General features: G+C 41.0%; 2 protein-coding genes across 5 annotated transcripts; one reads left to right on the forward strand and one right to left on the reverse strand.

Annotated features, from left to right (window-relative positions):
* Positions 1–978: 978 nt before the first annotated feature.
* LOC125966865 (uncharacterized) lies at positions 979–2710 on the forward strand. Of its 2 annotated transcripts, none has more exons than XM_049717361.2 (3): positions 979–1190; positions 1325–1369; positions 1528–2710. In XM_049717361.2, the coding sequence occupies exons 2-3, from the start codon at positions 1330–1332 to the stop codon at positions 2259–2261; spliced, it is 774 nt and encodes a 257-aa protein (XP_049573318.1). In that variant the 5' UTR covers positions 979–1190; positions 1325–1329; the 3' UTR covers positions 2262–2710. The 2 variants fall into 2 exon arrangements, with proteins under 2 accessions (XP_049573318.1, XP_049573319.1); XM_049717362.2 differs by having other exon boundaries at positions 993–1190; positions 1795–2710.
* Positions 2711–3269: 559 nt separating this feature from the next.
* trim66 (tripartite motif containing 66) lies at positions 3270–18894 on the reverse strand. Of its 3 annotated transcripts, none has more exons than XM_049717350.1 (19): positions 18768–18894; positions 18180–18338; positions 15262–15464; positions 14469–14652; positions 12291–12420; positions 11892–12008; positions 11214–11328; positions 10849–10995; positions 10634–10751; positions 9303–10120; positions 7667–7885; positions 7434–7563; positions 7278–7353; positions 7031–7199; positions 6111–6955; positions 5900–6023; positions 5738–5812; positions 5120–5272; positions 3270–5036 (listed from the first exon to the last, which is right to left on the reverse strand). In XM_049717350.1, exons 3-19 carry the CDS (start codon positions 15268–15270, stop codon positions 4800–4802), a joined length of 3666 nt encoding a protein of 1221 aa, XP_049573307.1. In that variant the 5' UTR covers positions 15271–15464; positions 18180–18338; positions 18768–18894; the 3' UTR covers positions 3270–4799. The 3 variants fall into 3 exon arrangements, with proteins under 3 accessions (XP_049573307.1, XP_049573308.1, XP_049573306.1); XM_049717351.1 differs by having other exon boundaries at positions 7031–7196; positions 18028–18338; XM_049717349.1 differs by having other exon boundaries at positions 18028–18338.
* Between the last annotated feature and the right edge of the window lie 8 nt (positions 18895–18902).

An 18902-nucleotide genomic window follows, 5' to 3' on the forward strand; every position in this document is an offset into this window, starting at 1 on the left:
TCTCGGTCAGTCGTCGCCCTCCCGCGGATACAATTGCTACTGCAGGTATTATAGGCTTGTTTGATCATTGGATTTATGTAAATTCAATGCATTTTGATAGAGGTGACAAAATTACTCACAGGCTGGCTAAGCACAAATTAAAAAAAATAATAGTCAGTTATATTCAATAACATTTTGATAACGTGGCACAATTGGGGGGAAAAAATCATTCAATAAGTAGTTTCCGTTTTGTTTTTTCTGGAGGAGTGTGGTTTCAAGGTTGGCGCATCTGCCTCACAGTCCTGAGGTTCTGGGTTTGAATCTGAGCTCATGTTAAGCCCGTGTTTCAAACAGCTTCCTCATTTCAAAACCATGAATACTGCACATTAAGATGACCCGCCCCCCACAAAAAAATCATAAAACTAAATTGTCCATACAAATGGAAATTGTATGGTTGTTATTATATATATATATATGATATAAAACTGGCTGGATAGAGACGTGTTCATGTTTTTCCAATACCCCAATGCAATCATCTCTTGCTTTTCAATCAACATTATTACTATTTTCAGATTTGAGTGACAGTCACAACAGCTACATTATTAAAAGAATAGGATTGTCAATATCAGATTAGCCGTTACCTTGGAAGTTTACTTCGCCCCCAGTATTGCTTTTCAGTTCAATGTTGTTTCCATTTCTCCACCCCCGTCAAAAGTATATAATAATAAAAAAAATTATAAGGCCAGCGCAAGAAGTTTGTGTATTTTTTTCTATTTATTTTGCAGCCTACACATAATGTCTTATACTTTAAGTTTCTAGGGTCAAATGTCATCCTGGTACATGAATTTAGGAAGTTAGACTCACTAGGTTGTGCCATGTCAATGTTATTGTAGCTGTTGTTATTGAATGACTACCCCATGTGAAAAAAATGACACATAGAATTTATCATCATGATGATGACATCATGTGTGCTGTCCCAATATGCTTTAATCAAAGCATTTTGATTCAACGCTTACAAAGATTGTGTGATGTCACTGAGCATTTATGTCTCCACTGTATTAGTATGCGTTATATTGAATCATGTTCAGATTCAGTTCTGGGGCGATAATTAAAAGTTCATGTTTTTAAAATGCCGCAATTTGGAAACCCGTACCAAATTACCTCCGACTGCAGTCTAAAGTCATCTAATTGAGCAGTCTGCTGAGCTGAAGGTACATGTAGGGTACTACACATAACGGGGTGGGCAAACTTGTGTGTGAGGGCTTATTGACTTTGCGTTTGTATAAGTATCAGTCTTATTTGATGCTTTACTTGCTTACTGAATCAAGTGTTTGATTCCTTTTAGATAAAATGGATGGCCAAGGAGACGGAGACCACAACGGTCCAAATCGTAAGTGGATGATTTCTAGAGCATTTTGTCTCAGCTACTCTATATTTGCTGGTTTTGGTGTTGTGGGGCGGTCCCCAGCTCCGGCCGCATAGCAAGTAGCAAAGCTAACATGGATGGATGCATGGAAGAATCATCTCCAAGTCTTAATTATCTTGCAGGCTATCGTACGTCCGTACCACTAGGAGATCTACCGCCAACTGATAGTGATGATGATGTTGATGATGATAATGATGACCATGACGATGTTGGCGGTGATGAGGAAGACATGGATTCTGTTTTCCTCATGCATTTGTTTGTGAATCATTACATGAAATTCTTTGTACATCCGCAAGCGTCACTGCAGCAAGCTAACGCTGACAATGAAAACATTGTGCGTGATTTCAAGATTGAAAAGAGTAACGCTGATGATCTCATTGACCATGAAGATGAGTTGGACGTCACAGTCGGGGTCGAGGCCGAGTTGGGAATCAGCCACACAATGGAGGAGGAAGAAGAGCCCCAGCCGGGACCATCGAGGAACAGAACCAGAGATGATGAGGAGGAAGAAGAAATGAGGAGCAGCAGCAGATATTTCCGCTGGTGGCACGAATTTGATAACAGTTCCGATGGCAGCACTGATTTAGATAATGATGAACAAGACCCCGTGCCCGGTGGAGCTAAGAAAAGGTCACGGGATGACTTGGACGGGAATTTGAGACTGCAGGGCGACCTGTCCCTGATGACTCTGAGTGGGCATCACGTTCACAGTTTTAAGAATCCCGTGAACGAGGAACGAGGAGCTGCCAAGGTGGGTGATTATCATTTTGGTGCGCAAGAGACTATGGAAGACACGCAGTCCAGAGAAAACTATGATAAAGAAAATAAGAGCGGCAAGAAACGATTCAAAAGATGAGAAATGTTGTGGCTGATGTCAGGGGCAAAAAAAATGACTGCACATGAAGTTTTCACTTCATTTTAGAGCCACTTTTTATTGAGACAGAATTGTTTTTAGTGAAGCAAATAATTGATTTTTTTTTTTTTAGTAGTGATGCAAGCAAGACATTTGGTGCTTCAAATTATAGCCTACATATATCAAAGTCTAATACGAATCTGACTACAGCGGATATTTTGGTACACTATATTTGTAGCTAGCATGTACATAACACTGAATGTCTACATGATGACAAAAATATGGGTTTATGTCATAATCTGGAAAATACTGTTTTAATGCTTTACAAATATACTGAAACTGGATGCCAACTTTGGGACTGTGGACATTTTGGTCTGCATCTGTTACAGGTCTGAAGATGGCATGCAAAATGCACTTTGTTTGAGTCGAGTTATTAAATGTTTTTCACTTCATTTTGAAGCCACTTTTTTTCCTTTTGTATACGTGTCCACGCAGATGCTGGTACGTTTATCCACTCACAACTACTAAAATGTAAACAAATAATGGGACCACCTTAATAAATAGCACAATCAGCACATCAAATACAATAAATAATCATGCGATTTTTAAGCCACAAAGTTCAAATCCTGATTTCATAGACTGCTGCACATGTCAGGAATTGTTTTTCTCTCATTGCTTTCCTGTCCACCCTTTTCATTGTTTACCAAAGGCTACAGTTGTGTCTAATTAGCATTTGGCAGTATGACTCTGCTGACTGAAAGGTCACCAACCTTGTGCGACAATGAAACTTAGCAAGTTGCCTGCTGACCATAGGGGTGTGCCACTGCCTTGTTCCTGTGGCGCGTCTATAAAAAGAAACACAAGAATAGCATCATCATACCATGTTTGGGAACAATTATGCAAAGTTTAAAAGATTGAGATGTCTCCAAAAATATATATATTCTACTGAAAGGGAAACTGATCTACTTTTTTTTTTTTATATAGCTTCATACAAGCGCAAACTAAAATGAATGAATTTCATCATTGTAATAACTTTATTTCTAAAGCACTTTTCAAAATAGGTTACAAAGTGTTGTGCACACAATATTGTGAACATATACTGTAAAGGTCCAGCTATCATACGTTGAAAGAAGCAAAACCTAATAGGAAATTGTGCTACAGCTAAAGAAAGTGGCTTAGAATAACACAAGAGCAGGTCTGATTATCAGGAATAAATAGTAATATTGTATCTTACACAGTTACTGCATGGGCCTGAGATACTTGGGCTTACTGGGTAAACCATTTCCTGTAAATCTGGTGAGACTGAAACACTAAGGACAGAAACGTAATATGGCACTATTAAAATGCACCCATAAATGCACCGATTAAATACTATTGGTAAGTGGCACTCATCGTTTCATCCAGATCTAAGTAAAGTCTCTGGCATCTATTTTTTTAGTGGACAAAACACCCAGCAATTATTTCGAGCAAAACATATACAGTGTCATTACGTGAAGAAATAAAGTACAGTATATACAATGTATGCCACTATATACGCCTTTGTATGCCACGGACAATAAATGACATTACAATTTGAATTAGACAGGAAGCTTGACTGTCTCATATATAAATAGTATTTACATTAATCAAGTGCAATCCTTTTAGCAACTATTATGAAATCTTAATATGACTTGTTGTGTAAAGTTACACATGTACACGTTTACTTTCACAATCTCAAAAGACAGATTTTCCAAACATAACAAATCAAGGTACTGCGTATAATACAATTTAGCTACATATGGGCAAGTGGTTGTTAGTGCATAAAGGGCGGGTGAATTTTAATGAACAAAATATGTAATATTTATAGTACTATTATCTGCAACAGGTTACACAACCTAACGCTCAAAGCACTGAATTCGTTTCAACATGTTATTATCACGTTTGTTGATTCTTCCAAGGATGCTCCCAGCACATTCCTTAACAACCCAAATATTGAGCTAAAATATAATAAATCATTAAATAAATACAAATTTAAAAAATATGTAAATTTTTGGTGAATCCAATTCAGTGTTGTTGGTTGGATCGTATCAGATCAGGTTTTGGTTTGTGCTTATGTATGATATTCATAGCTATAAGGAAGTGAAATTTGACCAAGATCCAAAATTCCTTCTCGCTGCCAGGGAACCAAACATCAATATCACAATCAAAGCCACTTAGTGATTTTGTTACTGGAAAAGGTTTTAACCTTAGCACTCTCAGAGTGCTTTTGTTGGATCCATCAATCCATTCATTTTCTACACCACTTGAAGGCTACCCCAGATAACCTTGCATTAATGGCAGGGTACACCCTGGACTGACTCACGGAAAAAAACGTTCATTCTCACGTTTTAGAGGCAATAACGACTCAACTTTACAGACATACTACTTTTGGACTGTAGAAGAAAGCCAAAATAACAAGGCAAATACCAGCTCCACAAAAAGTCCAAACCTGGATCCCAACCCAAAGCAGATGCCCACTCGAGTTATTCCAAGAAAACACAATCGAAATCCACCATTAATAGTTTACATGTGATGTCTCCTTGACTTAAGCGATTGCCTCCTCTTCCTCTTCCTGTGGCACTGTTCCCTCCGCTCCGGCCAGGAGCAACCACCCTCGGTTGCTCGGAAGGCCTCATCATACTCATCGCTGTCACTGTCCGCCTCAGCCACTGGGAAAACTCTGCCTGGGAACACTTCTTGCAGCTTGGTCGCGAAAAAGGCCTCGAGGTCGCGGCCCGCTTGCGCCACCTCCGAATCGGGCTGAGGTTGGACAGGATGACAAAACGCTCACAGCAATCGGCAATAACCAGAACATATGGAAGTTAATATACATATCAACTTACATAGTTGAACTTGGCACAGTTGTGGAACATGAGATAGACATCCGCCACAAACTGCTCAGGTGAGTTGTAATGTTGTGTGCTCCTCTTGTTGAGTCGTGCTCGGATGATGGACAAGTCAATTGGCCTCTTGATGATCTGATAGTAATGACGAGCCTGCAACAAGAAGTATCGACAATTGATATTTTGACTTCAACCCTCAACCCAGCACCACTGATTTCAGATTCATCAACATTCATCCATCCTCTGATTGATTGGTGAGAGCAAAACTAGTCGACTTCTACAAGCAAAACATGTCCGTGGTGATCTGCACACATGATTACGTTTCATAATCTCTATCTCTGGTGAATGCTGTTTCACCTTTTTATGTTTTTGTCATATTCTCTAAATATTGATTGAGAATTGATTATGTATGTGGCGCAGTTGCATACTGCCGATGCTATGTTGCAATCTGGTAGCGATAGCTCCATTCACCTTGATAAGCGCAGCTAGATTCTTGGTGCCTCAAGGACAACATTGAAGACATAGCACAAACATTAGATAGATAATAAGAACTTCACTTTTTGCATGGAGGCTTTTGACTTGCATTAATTTTCATGAAAGAGGAAAAGCGGCACTCACAAGTGGACTGACAGGCTCGTGAAAGGGAGCACTCAGGATGTTATTGAGGATCAGGAGGGTCAAACGTTCACATTTCTAAAAGATAGTTTTTAAAAATAGAGCAAGAGCACAAGTGAGCGTGTGAATCATCAGCGATGGTTTGTAAAAGGATTTCCCACTTACTCTCTGATCACATGCAGACAAGCCATGCCCTGATGTGTGCTCCCCAGATGTTCTTCTATTTTCACAGTCATACTCAACTTCTGGTTGCACAACATCTCTGCACAAGCTGCAAAGCCAGTCACCTCTGAAAATGACAAGTAAACAGTTGCTTTAGAGGCTAGTGCTGAATCGGTGAAAACTTGTATTCTGAGCAAGAGAAGTGGAAACTTACGAAGGGAAGCTTAGCAGGGGTGGGATGTGACACGACAAATGGTAAACCTTAGGACAGCGATCACAGCATAAAAGGTCCCCACCGATCAGACACACGCCACAGAAGTCCTCACTCTCAGTTTCCTCATCGTCCGCCTCAACTTCTTCTGTCCTCTTTGGCAGGCCAGGATTTGCAATTAGAAGTGGCCTCTGAGCAGGTCCAATGGTGAAGTCTTCCTCGAGGTCAGAACGCAGAGGCTGTGGGTCATCTGGAGTTTCATGCTCAGATTCTATGTCAAGTTCAGACTCCACAGAGTCCTGAGAATCCACATGCTGATCGGACAAATGCTCAGAATCTTTTTCTGCGTCCACTATGGCGTCAGCTTCTGGTTGGGCATCTGATTCGGTTTCTGCGGCACCTGAGTCTGCATCAGCACCTAATTCTCCTTGCCCGTCTTCAGATCCTGCTCCTGAAGCTGATTCTGAAAATGGGTCACATTCAAGACTTGGATCAGAAGCCTCCATAGACTCGTTTCTGTTGCAGCTTTTCAGAACTTCATTCTCTTGGCCTAGACCTTCCAGTTCTGTCTCTGAGGAGAACTCCGGTGATGTATCCGAGTCGAATTGTTCTTCGACTTGAGAGGCGACAGCCTCTTCTGACACTGACTTGGGGTCAGAGTCAGAATCAAAGTCGAGTGCAGAGGTATTATCCAGAGGGTCATCAGGTGGCAATGTGGATGCTTTTGGAAAGCTGGCCCTTGGGCGAGTGTCCCACTCACTGTCAACTGTGAGCCACTGATGATTTTCTGGAGACCGTGATGATGTGACTGCGTGGGTCTTTATGGTATCAGGACCTCTTGACACAGTCTATAAGAAAAAGAATGAGAAGAAATGTCAGTACTCTGTATAGCTTTAGACATCCTGATGATACTTGTATGTTACATTGTGCCAGGTTTGCTGCTGCAAATCATCCTTCTCCATCGTGCCCGCAGGTAAGGGGTCGCTCTGCCTTCGTCCATGTGGGGGAAGTTGAGAGATAAGAACTTTCAGGCGTTCGAGGCAAACCACTGGAACTCTGGCTCTTTCTGAGTCTCTCTCGGAATCTCTGCTGCTTCACAAGAACATGAGTGACAAAGTGTAAAAATTGCAAACACCTCAGCTTATAAATACCACGCTTGACTCTGCATACCCGTTGTGACCGTTTCTTGACACACTGTGCCTTTCCTTGGCATCATGACGGCCCTCGTCATTTAAGTATGGAGGATCTAACAAGGGGGTAAATACGGAGCTTAAATCGCATCATCAGTGACGTTAATAAGTTTAAGAATTAGTCACTTCCCATCACCTGGCTCAATTTTATAGGAGAGTAATGGAGCCCGCCGACTCCTGGTCAGGATTACATCGGCTGAGGTTTCCTTGACAATGCAAAGAACACCATCTGAAGCTCTTCTCTGCCTCGAGTCTGTACTGACGTACTAAACACAAAATAATCAGCATTACAAATTGTGTTTCAAGACTTCACCAGACACTTGAACTTAAATCTGTATCTGTATGGAATCTTATGTATGAAATATCTACCTTCCTTGTTGTCATATTTGGAGCTCCCACATCAGGACTGTGAGTAGATCTGGTTGGCCTTTCAGAATAAGAGCTGCCGCCTGGCGCTGCTAGCTCTACAGGGATACTCTGTGAACGTATCTTCCCGCCTGTGCACGCTGAACTTGGGTTGAGTCTGCTCTGCTCCACATTAGACCCAAAATTGTTGGCTGTCACAGACACGTCCAGGGACGTAGATCTCTGTGGGGAACACGCATGAGCATAACTCAACGGTGTTTCAAGCTGTGCCACATGCACAGGTGCACCTGTTTGTGTCATGAACAGCAGACAGAGCGAGGATGTGAAGACAAGAAAAACATCAGTCAGAGCCGAGCCTGGCACTAATTCAAAGCGAGTGGTCCTTCAGAATCACAACCGCATAGATTATTCTTATTGTTTATGCAATGAAAGGATTGTTTACAGCAATAACTACGGCATGTAAATTCCTCATTTAGAAAGCAGTGTGTTCCTTTCATGAAAGTAGAAGCAAGGAATTGCCCTTAGGTTTTGGGGGGGTGTTTTCTTTGCTTTTGTTTCTTGCTGCAGAAGTAAAGTTGAAAGAAATCTGAACAACAAAGAATGTTTTGGGGTTTTTTTTGCTTTGACTTGAGGTGCTAGTATTGTATGGTGGCATAATGTCTGACATCAAATCGAGCGTCTTCAAAAAATTGAGACGAATCTTTAGCTGGTGCAAGTGGGAGGCTGGAAAATCATTTGCTTTTTATACACGCCCTTCTTTCCAAATTGAGGTCAGGACGATACAGAGCACCTGCTCCTGAGGATCATGCGATTAAAACAGTCACCTGCTCCGTACCTCCTCAGCAGATATAGTATGAAGGATTGTGACTGCTTCAGAACATACTTTAATCCTTCTCGGAAATGGTGGGTAAATTTGTCAGAGTGCTAACGGAAGCTGAAATGAGAGTTCCACTATTCCCTGAGTGGCTCATTATCATGGCAGGTTAAGTTACAGGAGTCATTACGCTCAAGTGGTTTTATGTCATGTTCACAGGCTGTGACACAGAAATAATGCATCTCGGTGCTTCTGTCGCTCTCTTTGTGATCAAGCATCCTGAGGATTTTTAGAGGGATCATTATTGTGGTAGTGTCAGTAAATTGGGACTGTGTTTTTGGATGCTTTGATGTGAAATACGAAAATTCTGTGTCTCTGTCATCGTTTCGTCATGAAAGCAGAAACTACTTTGTGGTGTGCCATCTGTTATGAGGCAAGCTGTCAGCTGTGAGATGTGATCATTCTGGCAGTAAATTAAACTGTGTGTTTTTAGTTAAAGGACTTTGTAGATTGTAATTAAAATAGAATAATCTTGCTCTCTCTTAAAATACAAGTAAATCAGTCACTGCCTGGGTGCCACCATCATATTTGGGTATTAATTTAATAGAATTTCGTTTGTGCCAGTAAGTGAATGATATGAATAATATGAAATGGTTTTGAATCTGTGCAGGTTTTTGAGAAGTATATACGTACAGTAAGTATTTTGTTCACTCACTGAACACATCATATGCAGAACGTAATTCATTACTATTATGATTGTGCTGTTTTTAGTATTTTTTAAATTCCTTATTAAACAATGCAGTAGTTGGAAAAACGTTCTCTCACCCGGCCAGTCGTTGGTAGCAACAGGGCAGGAGTGATTCGCTGCTGTTCTTTCCTCAGATCTGCTGCTGAAGAAACCTGAACCTGTTGATGTTGAACAGAACTCTTCTCGCTTCTGTTGGGAAGTGGCCACTCATGTTCTGCCACAACTCTTTGTCCATGAGTCTTCTCCACTCTGCATCGCTCATCCTGACTTTCCTCAGCCACGACGTCTTGCTCCACAATCGTATCACAGAGTACCTCCTGCAGACTTGCGCTGCTTGATAACGTCTCCTGTGATGGGACGTGGCTCGGGTTTGACTGAGGTTGGTCTGCACTCTGCAGACCATTGCTGACTGGAAGCGACCCTCTCTGGTGATGGTGACGGAGATGAGATTCGGGAAGTGACTGGGGCTCGGAGGTGCTTGCTTGTGGCTGGGATGCAGGCCTACGACTGCAATTACTCTGGATTAGTCCTCTGAGGGGGGCATGTGATGGAGGCGAAGGGCATTGGGAAGATGTTTGCAAGGCACAGAAGTCACTTGAGTCCCAGCACCTCAGCAGCTGCTGGCTCTGCACCTGGCACCCAGGGCCAGTTGGAACATAGCTGGACTTGTAGAGTGGACCTCCGACCTGGCTTTTGTCCAGATCTGTCTGAGAAGGCATGCCATGCAGGCAACACACTTGGGGCTCATAGCACATCTGGCAGCCACAGGCAGGCTCTCGTCCTCTGTGGCAAACGGGTGGCAGAGCCAAGCATGTGATAGGCTGGGGCCTTAGAACGGTGGAGCATGCCAAGCCCTGAGGGTAGTGGCAGTTTCCACCTTCCACAGTCAGCTGACCTGCGTAGCACATAGTTACAGTAAAACATATGCAGAAAAATGCTGCCCCACTCAATCATTTATTGTCAGTAAAGAGTATGAAAAGAGCTTGGAATGGTGCCCTTAAGTAAGGGGACTTTTGTAGTTAATAGCATTAAAATTAGTAGTATTAATTCTTATTTTATTTGTTTAATGTTTGTAACTTTGAAAAGAAAGTATTAGTTTTTACAACTATTCAGTAAGAGGCAACGTCTCAGCTGCAACTGTTATCGAAGGAGCATTTGAAATATGAGCCTGTGAGAAAAGTGACTCTCCTGTTTGAGTTTACATTTATACTTTAGAGCTCGATCGGTCATTTTCTTGCAGTTTGCTCAGTAAAAAGACAATATTTAGAAACTGGATAATTTTTATTAGGTGTTATTTTACATGAGAAATTTTGCAAAAATCTCATCTCATTCTTGTGGACTCAATCTCGTGAGACTTTTTGGATTTGTATCTCGTCCCATCCCTATTGTCGTCTTGTTAGTATCTTACCTAAAGAGGACATCTGTTTGGTCCAGTAGCTGGCATCCCAATTGAATTTGATTTTCACAGGATTCCAAGTTTCAGACTGCAGTAACGAGTCACGCAATTGTTGCATTTGCAGAGAAATCTGAAAGGATAAATAAATAGTCACGTAAAGGGATTTTACCATTTCATTTCCTTCCGCTTTGCTGGAACAGATTAACATCAAGATTCTGTTGGCGTACCAGTCTCCTGCTGAAGAGCACTGGGCCCCGGCAATGGTGGGTCGTCGCCCAACTGATGAACTTCTGCAAATGGTTGAGTTGGGCACATGTCTCTATTGCCCCCTGCAGCTGGTCTTCCAGAGGCTGCTGTAAGTCCTCTGAAATTTTCTGCAGAGAAACAGTAACATCTCTTGTGGCCACTGGCACACAGGGACCAATCACCAAACGACTCTCCACTCAATTTCCGTACGTGTTGTCTTAAGATAATTTGATTGAGCACACTGGGTTTTCGTTTGCTTCCTTTAAGGACTGATAACTGATTCCTTACACGTACAAACGCTAACTGGCCGAGAGATAAGAAGGAAAGAAAAAGAAAAAGTAATTACCTCCAGTTGCTCTATTAATAGGTTAGCTCGTTTGTTAAGCTCGTTCATCATAATCATTTTTGCCATCTTAATCTGGTTCTCAGCCTTCCTGTGTGCAATCTTAACTCCATGAACTCTGCAAAAAGACAGAAAATGGGAAATAAAGCTCATTTGGTAGGTTACAAAAAATCCCACTTGCATAAGATTGTAAAATAAATTCACAAAGCACAATGTTCAGTCTACAATGGATACAAAAGATCAACAGAAGGGTGTGTTTTTCTGATGGAAAAAAATCAAGACACTTAAATGATTTCAAAACCTTTTTCCACCATTGATGTGACCTTATAACCTGTACAACTCCAATGAAGAAAAAAAACATTCTTGTTTTTCTAACTATATTTTGCTTTCTACCAGAAGCCTACAGGTTGTGTTCTAACCCTGAGTGCTGAGTTGTTCACAATGCCTTCACCTTGTGAAAATCCCGAGTTCCACCTGAAGAAAACAGCCCCAGAGCATACTTTGACTACATCCCAGGGTCGAGGAACAACAACAGGAGATTCATTTATGCAAGCGCTAGCCTTGCCTAATAAAAACAGTACTTTGCCACCATTTAAAAAGAGGCCATTTGTTATGTTAAATTCTTGCTGTCACAATATGACACACAAGTGAAGTCACTAATTTCTTTTGACCCGAACCAACCTGTCCTCTATCTGCTTTGCATTGTTCTCCACTGCAGACCTCCTCTCTTCCACTTGTACCATTAGGCTTTCAAAGAGCCATCGCTGATCCTGGAGAGCCTTCCCAATCTGCACCACCCTGCACACATTAGGTGTAGCATTCACAGCAGGCACCGCAGACGGGAAGTTCATGAATAAACAACGCCAGAAGGAAATGCGTTTCTCCCGGGATGCAGGTGACCTTAGAGCCGACTGCAACATCACCGAAAAACAAAAGCATATGAATACTGAATAGATATGAGGTGAGCCAAGGGGCGTGTTTATGCAGATAGTAATGATAAAAGTGGAACTTTTTAACCTGCACTAAGTCCTTCTTTGCCGTGTCCTTGTGCTATCTGAGCGTGCATGTGTGAAGACTGACCTGTGGGTTTTGTGGGAGGACAGGTGACAGCCGCTGCAGCAAAGGAGGTCACAAGACTCACAAAGCAGCTCTAGGGGCTGCTGTCCATGGGACTGGCACATAAGGAGGGAGCAAGGATACGACCCTGTACCTGACCAAAAAAAAAAGACAATATTCAACAGCAATTACAAAACAGGCAACTAGGGATGCACCAAGCAGGAGCATTTGTGCAACAGGTGTGGATGCATGATAACTAGCCGCCTCATTAGGGACATATGCACAGTGTAAATAAAAATCTGGAAAAATAGTTTTGAAGGACCTATTAATTTAACATTAGTGTATTGTTAACAGTGGCACGGTGGAGCACTGGTTAGCACATCCGCCTCACGGATAGAAGGGTGTGATTCAAACCTTGTGTGAAGTTTCTAGGAGTTGGTAATCCTCAAATATTGAATCAAGTCAACTGGCTTTGTCTTGCTTGTCAAACAGCTTTGTTTCTTGCATTGAAAGGAAAATATGCTATGAGGTTAACAATATGTTTATAATTGTTAGTGTAGTGTAATCGTAATATGGGGGCTTCCTTCACAAATGGGGCCGTAAACACAATATACACACAATACATTGTGCATATTTGCGATTGGACACTTATGACTCACTTATTTGCAAATATTATATATGCACCTATACTATTCTGTTTTTGTGTAGTATAAATGTATTGTTTTGGTGCCACCCTGTTGCTATCTTTGTGCTTAGGAACTATGTTGAAGTAAACTGAGAAGCTTTACGTACTGCTTTGGTGCATCTACAATATGTCCTTACTATTCATTGCTACAGATCATCCAACTGCATGAATTCAGACAGTTATTTAAGTTTGCCACTACAAAACCAATCTGAATGAGTCAGCGACAAAGAAAGTGAACAATATCTCAAGCGATCCAATCAAGTGTTTGATGCCGCAGCCAGCTCCACTCCAAAATAACTTTCATTCGCTTGGAAATAGGTCAGCATGGAGAGTGCCAAATACAGCCTTCCTGCTCTTTGTTGGCCACCTCACCTCGGCTGACCCGCTCAGGCGCTCACTCACACTTGCGTGGCTTATGAGCGCAACGTTGTTCGGCGTTCACAAACCTAATGTGACTGCCCACTTCCGGTCTGCCAGCTCTTCTCATACTGCACACGTACTAAGACGAAGGGCTCATCATGAGCGAGCGCAGAGGACAAACGAGTGGTCTACAAAAGCTTCTACACCACTTGAGACTCTTTAAATAGCTGCAAGCTAATATTAGCAAATAATGAAACCTTACAGCCTCTTTACAAATCTGGGACACTTATTTAAATAAAAGTGTGATTAAAATAGCGATCTTCAGGAACCATTTACTACTTTTACTAAAAGGCATACCTTAAATAATGGCCTGGGGTGTATTTGAAGTACTGTATGCCTTTTGTGTTTTTAAATGAAGAAAAATAGGATCTCCATAATTTATTATTAAATAGACTGTGAAGAATGAAACAATTTTTTTTCAAGTCAGACATTGTAGGTGTGCTCATCTTGGCCACCTGAGACAGTAATAAAGGCAATAAAAGTTTGGCATTGACGTTTGATGTTTACTAACGATAAATAAAGTGGACAGGAATTGGTAAACATAATTTTCTTGATGGGATGCAATATTTTAAATGAACAACATTTCCTACTACAAATGCTTTACTTACAAAGTATGTATACAATAGCTGATGAAAAAAAAAAAAGAATAACAGCAAGTTTTGACATCTTTGATTGCGATTTCACTGAGAAATGATACTACTTTTACTTGAGTATTTTTTTTCACTGAGTTGTTAAGTAATTATTTGTAGGACTTCTTTCTACAAGTAGTAAGTCATATTTTTGTAAATGTACAGTATTCTGCCCACCTCCACTTGCTGAACCTTATTTTGCTGATTACTTTTATGCCATACACTTGAAAACATACTGTATCTGTATTTTCACTTCCTTTGCCAAAAAAAAGACTTAATGATAGTTTTCCCCAAACGCCACAAATCATGACACTATCTTAAAACACTTGAATAGAAAAAAAAGGTATATTCAACTGGACTTCTTATTGGGATCCGGGGCAGAAAACACAGGGACATGGAGGATCCGGAAACTGTCAGACGGGCCAGTAAAGAAAAGTCGAATAAAGGATTCAATGAAAGAAGGCTTGCCTGGTCCAGAGCCGGAGCCTCTCTGGTGCAATTCGGGCCTTTGCTGGTCGTGCAGGTCTGTGCACTGGGATGATGCTGTGGCTCTTTGATGCTGATGCACATCTGTGCACTGGTAACACAACCACTTGTTGCACACTGTGCACAAGCTCTGTGCAAGTGTCATCTCTGAGCACTCTGAGCAACTCTGATGAAGGGGAACAGAAGAAAACAACACTTTTAGCAGATAGAACAAAACAAAGAGGTGAGATCTTTTTGCATATTCTCACTCGATTATAGATTTGTTGTCACCCGGTAGACATGTTTTATTTGGATCACATTCACATGTTGTGTCTATGTTAGTAATTGACGTTAGGACTGAACAATTGACCAAATTCAAAACAACTTTGCAAGTAGTAGAATGTAATTTTAAAATCGCAAAGGCTACAAGTTGGGAGAAAAAATCAGTTAGTCGGTAGACTTTTTTTTATATATGTGTTGTGTATTTTACTTATTTCCTTATTTATTTATTAAGAGTCAAGTTAGGTTGATTGCACGACTTTATTGTCTATGAGCATAACTTTTAAGTGTCTATTGTAATCCTGAAGGTTAACTTCAGTGAAGCTTTCACCAGAGAAGATTCACTGATTAGATCAGCATGAATAATAATTTTGAAGAATATAAAAATATTTCTGCATGCATTTAGGAGTGCCAACAGAAACATACTGTCAAAACCTCAGCAAAACCCCCGTATGTGGTACACCAAAGCAACAAACCACACAGCAAAACAAATTATCAATGCAATCCAAAACCTTACCTTCTCCATTTCCGTGCCTTGGCAGAGTGGCGTCGCCTTTGCAAAGAAAAGCGTGTGCTGCCTGGCACCTCCCTCGGCAGCGGGAACACAGAGAACGCTTCTACCTGAGGCTGGAAGCTCTGTACCCTGGAGGAGACCGCTTAGATGACAGCCTCACGGCACGCTCTCCTTCTCACTTCATCCGTGCGAAGGACCCCCCCTCACTGCAGCGGTGGAGAGAGAGAGAGCAAGAGGGTGTCACACTTAAATTCATCCGCTGCTTGCACTGCACAAATTGGGAAAATGTCCCTTTTTAAATAAGACCATGCATAATAATTGGGAATTAGGGAGATGAGATAATTATGGTTTTCTTATTTAATAGGGCAAAATTTCCCCAGAAGCTCTTTTCATGGAATGGAGGAGAGGACATTTGTTTGCCAGCAGGTAGCCAAGTCCAAAAGAAGGATGTTTGGGACAAGACAGATGCAGCTGTGGCCTTCTTCCATAGCCCTGTGTCAGCATGAGGGTGAGGGCATACAGGAGCTAATGTGGCTCATCAAAAGCAGGTCAGCCTCTGATAAACTCCAGATGGGACCGGGTTACATTCCTGCAACCCGTGCTAAAATTATGAAATCAATTAAGATTCTCGCGCAGACTGAATGAGATCATTACAATCTAGACCACAGCCCGGATGGGTGATTACATCAACCGATATTAGGGCTTCCCAAATTAATAATTATCATCCGGAGTTTTAACAATTTTAAGGTTGACATAATCTCAGGTTCTCATAAAAAGGGTAACTGCAACTCTCTCAAAGATGATATGTGGCCTCTATGGTTTTTATATGGAAGTCATCACTTTATGGCAAAGAAAATGGAGCAGAAGATATGTAGTTCAAGGTTAAAGGAAATGATCCACAGATCATGTTTTGCTAGTAATTTCACTTCTTAGGTTTCTCATGTACTGCATACATTTCTGGTCTAAATCTAAAGCAAAATACATCATACACCCAAAGTTGGGTCAAATGATTTTTTTTTTTCCTGAAACATTATGGTCACTGTATTAATTGAAACACAAGGTAAAATCTGCACTGCGCACGCTTTTATGGGTAAAAAAAAATAATTATCTCAAAAACCTGAAAAAATCAAATACACATGTTCAACTAGCTTCAAAAATATGTTTGCTGACCAGTTTAATAAGCCAAGTTATCAGAATTTTTTTCACAAATTCACAAATCAGGATTGTGTTGCAAAAGCGCTCTGAAGGTGTTATTTGTCTGCCTGACAACAACCTCTGCAGCAGGCTGACCTACAAATGTGGTAAATTTCACATCCTTGGGTGCTTTAGTAGGGTGCTCAGAGCAAATCCGTTCCCCGCAGTGTGCCCATGGACCCAATTTGAAAACACAATTAGTCGGTCGTCATTCACTCGGCTTTTAATATGGGCACAATGGAACCAAAAGGGCACAGAGCTGTCTCCTGTTAGCTTCCATTGCACAAAGCTAGAATAACATGCCAAAGGCATCACAGTTTGTCTGTTGACTACTTTTTACAAGATCTTAAACATTTGCAGTCCAAATTGTGGAATGCACTTCGTTTTGAAATGAGAACTGTTTCTTCATGGAGTATTTTTAAAAAGCAGATAAATGAATAAAATAAATACACAGGATGTTGAACTACATTGGTGTGATTTATTTTGTAATTTAATTCAATTTAATTGTATTTATTATTTTATTTGCATTTTTATTGAGTTATAAATGTAATTAACATTTTTTATTCCAATGATTCAATTTGATTATTTTGATTGGAATTGTGTTTTACTATAAATGACTGTATTTCATAAGTAGATTGCTTTTTTTATTTTGTATTTTACTTTTAATGTAATTTCATTAGATTTCCAATGTTTTCATTTGTGTTTTCATTCTGATTTATTTTTGCCTTTTTATCCTATTATTGGTATTATTTTCTACTTTTTAGTTATAGTCCTACATTTATTTTTTATTTGATTAGACTCATCTCCGTTTTTGGTTGTGTTAACTGTAAAATGTATGATTGATGACGTTACACAGTTAAATTGTTTTGATTCATTTGGGATTTGATTTTATTGTTCCCAACTGACTTTGGGTGGGAAGTTGGCTACGACGTAGACTCGTCAGCCAGCAACCAATCTCGTGCTACCAGTACTAGAGTGACATTATGCAATTCTATTGTGCATCTAGTAGCTCTAAGTGGTATTAATTGTACCAGTAGCGTGCAGGTATCAACTATTGGCTGCACAACTTTGCCTCACCAGTAACATTGTTGTCCTACTAATATGCCCAAGTTGACCACCAACTGTGCAGAATTATCATGCAAATTATCATACAGTTGCAAAAGGATGTAGAGCAGTGCAAAACAACTTTACGAATAGGACATATATGTGACTAGCGCGCTGTGGGCAAATGGCGTTCCGCTCTGTAACTGTTCAAATGTGATAGTGAGAAAATAAATTCCCCCTCGCCTTGTGAGCATTGAAATGTCTCAAATGCAAAAACAGGACAGTGAAGCGTCACAAGCCCCGCCTCCCGCATCAAGCGCCTGCAGCTTCAGCATCGGAACACATTTTGGGAGATGACGCACCTATCTATCGTGGCAGCGTGGCGCAGTATAATAAAAAATAAATCATCATTACACAACAACCCCCGACAACGCCGATCATAAATATTAGGTTTATCACTAATGCTGGCAAAATAATGTTTGGAGTAGTCCGAATGTGCTAGTTAAGTGCACCCTGAAGTAAACATCCTACCAGGTGTGCGTCAATTCCCAGTGCGCAGCTAGAGTCCCGCCGAGACTTTCTTTCTTCCTCTTCCCTGAGTGTGTCACAGCTTCAATGTCAGCCTCCCGAATTTTGCTTCGTGCACGCTTCTTCGACTTGTTTGTTAGTTTGTGTTTTTGAACCTTGCTCTCATGCAGCATCTCAAGCGTCGGTCACCGCCAGCGGATGTCGCTCTTTGGGCCGGTCAAATTTGGGAGCCTCACATCTCGCGGATTTATCGCGAGACTCCGTAGTTCTCGTAGATTACTTCTGACGTCTTGTATAACGGGACGTTTTCTTTCCTAATAAAAACATAAATGTAGATCATTCACGGGTGGTTATTTAGGCACTAATGTTGTAATACTGGCCACTTTGATCACTTCAACACATCATCATGGTCAAAAGCAACACTCTCATCATGAAGTTAAAACTTTGTGCTTAATTTTTCATTTCCTTTCACCTTTTTTCCCCACTGTGCTAATTCTGCTTCACTTAGGCAACTGCCTATAATAATTGCCTAATAGTAAGATCACCTCTGGGTTGATGGTACTGCTACCATAGTTGCACATAGTGATGCCATCTTACTTGGAGTGAAGAGTTAAGTGCAGACAAGCAGTGGAAAAGAAACATGTCAGCCCGAGTCAACAGGGAACTAATGAGAGCATGGCAGTGACAGCCACCAGTGATGAAACCAGACATAATTAGGTTAACATAGCTGCTGTTAGACTTACCAGGCCGTATGGGATTTCTGCAGAGGCCTCGGTGGATGCTGGGTGTAACCTGCTTCTCTTTGGGACACTTGAATGATTTAGAGGAGACAACCAAAGATAGTGATGAAGTTTAACATGTACAGCATGCATTCTGAG

This window comes from Syngnathus scovelli, chromosome 4 (genome assembly GCF_024217435.2).
Source record: "Syngnathus scovelli strain Florida chromosome 4, RoL_Ssco_1.2, whole genome shotgun sequence".
Lineage (NCBI taxonomy): Eukaryota > Metazoa > Chordata > Actinopteri > Syngnathiformes > Syngnathidae > Syngnathus > Syngnathus scovelli.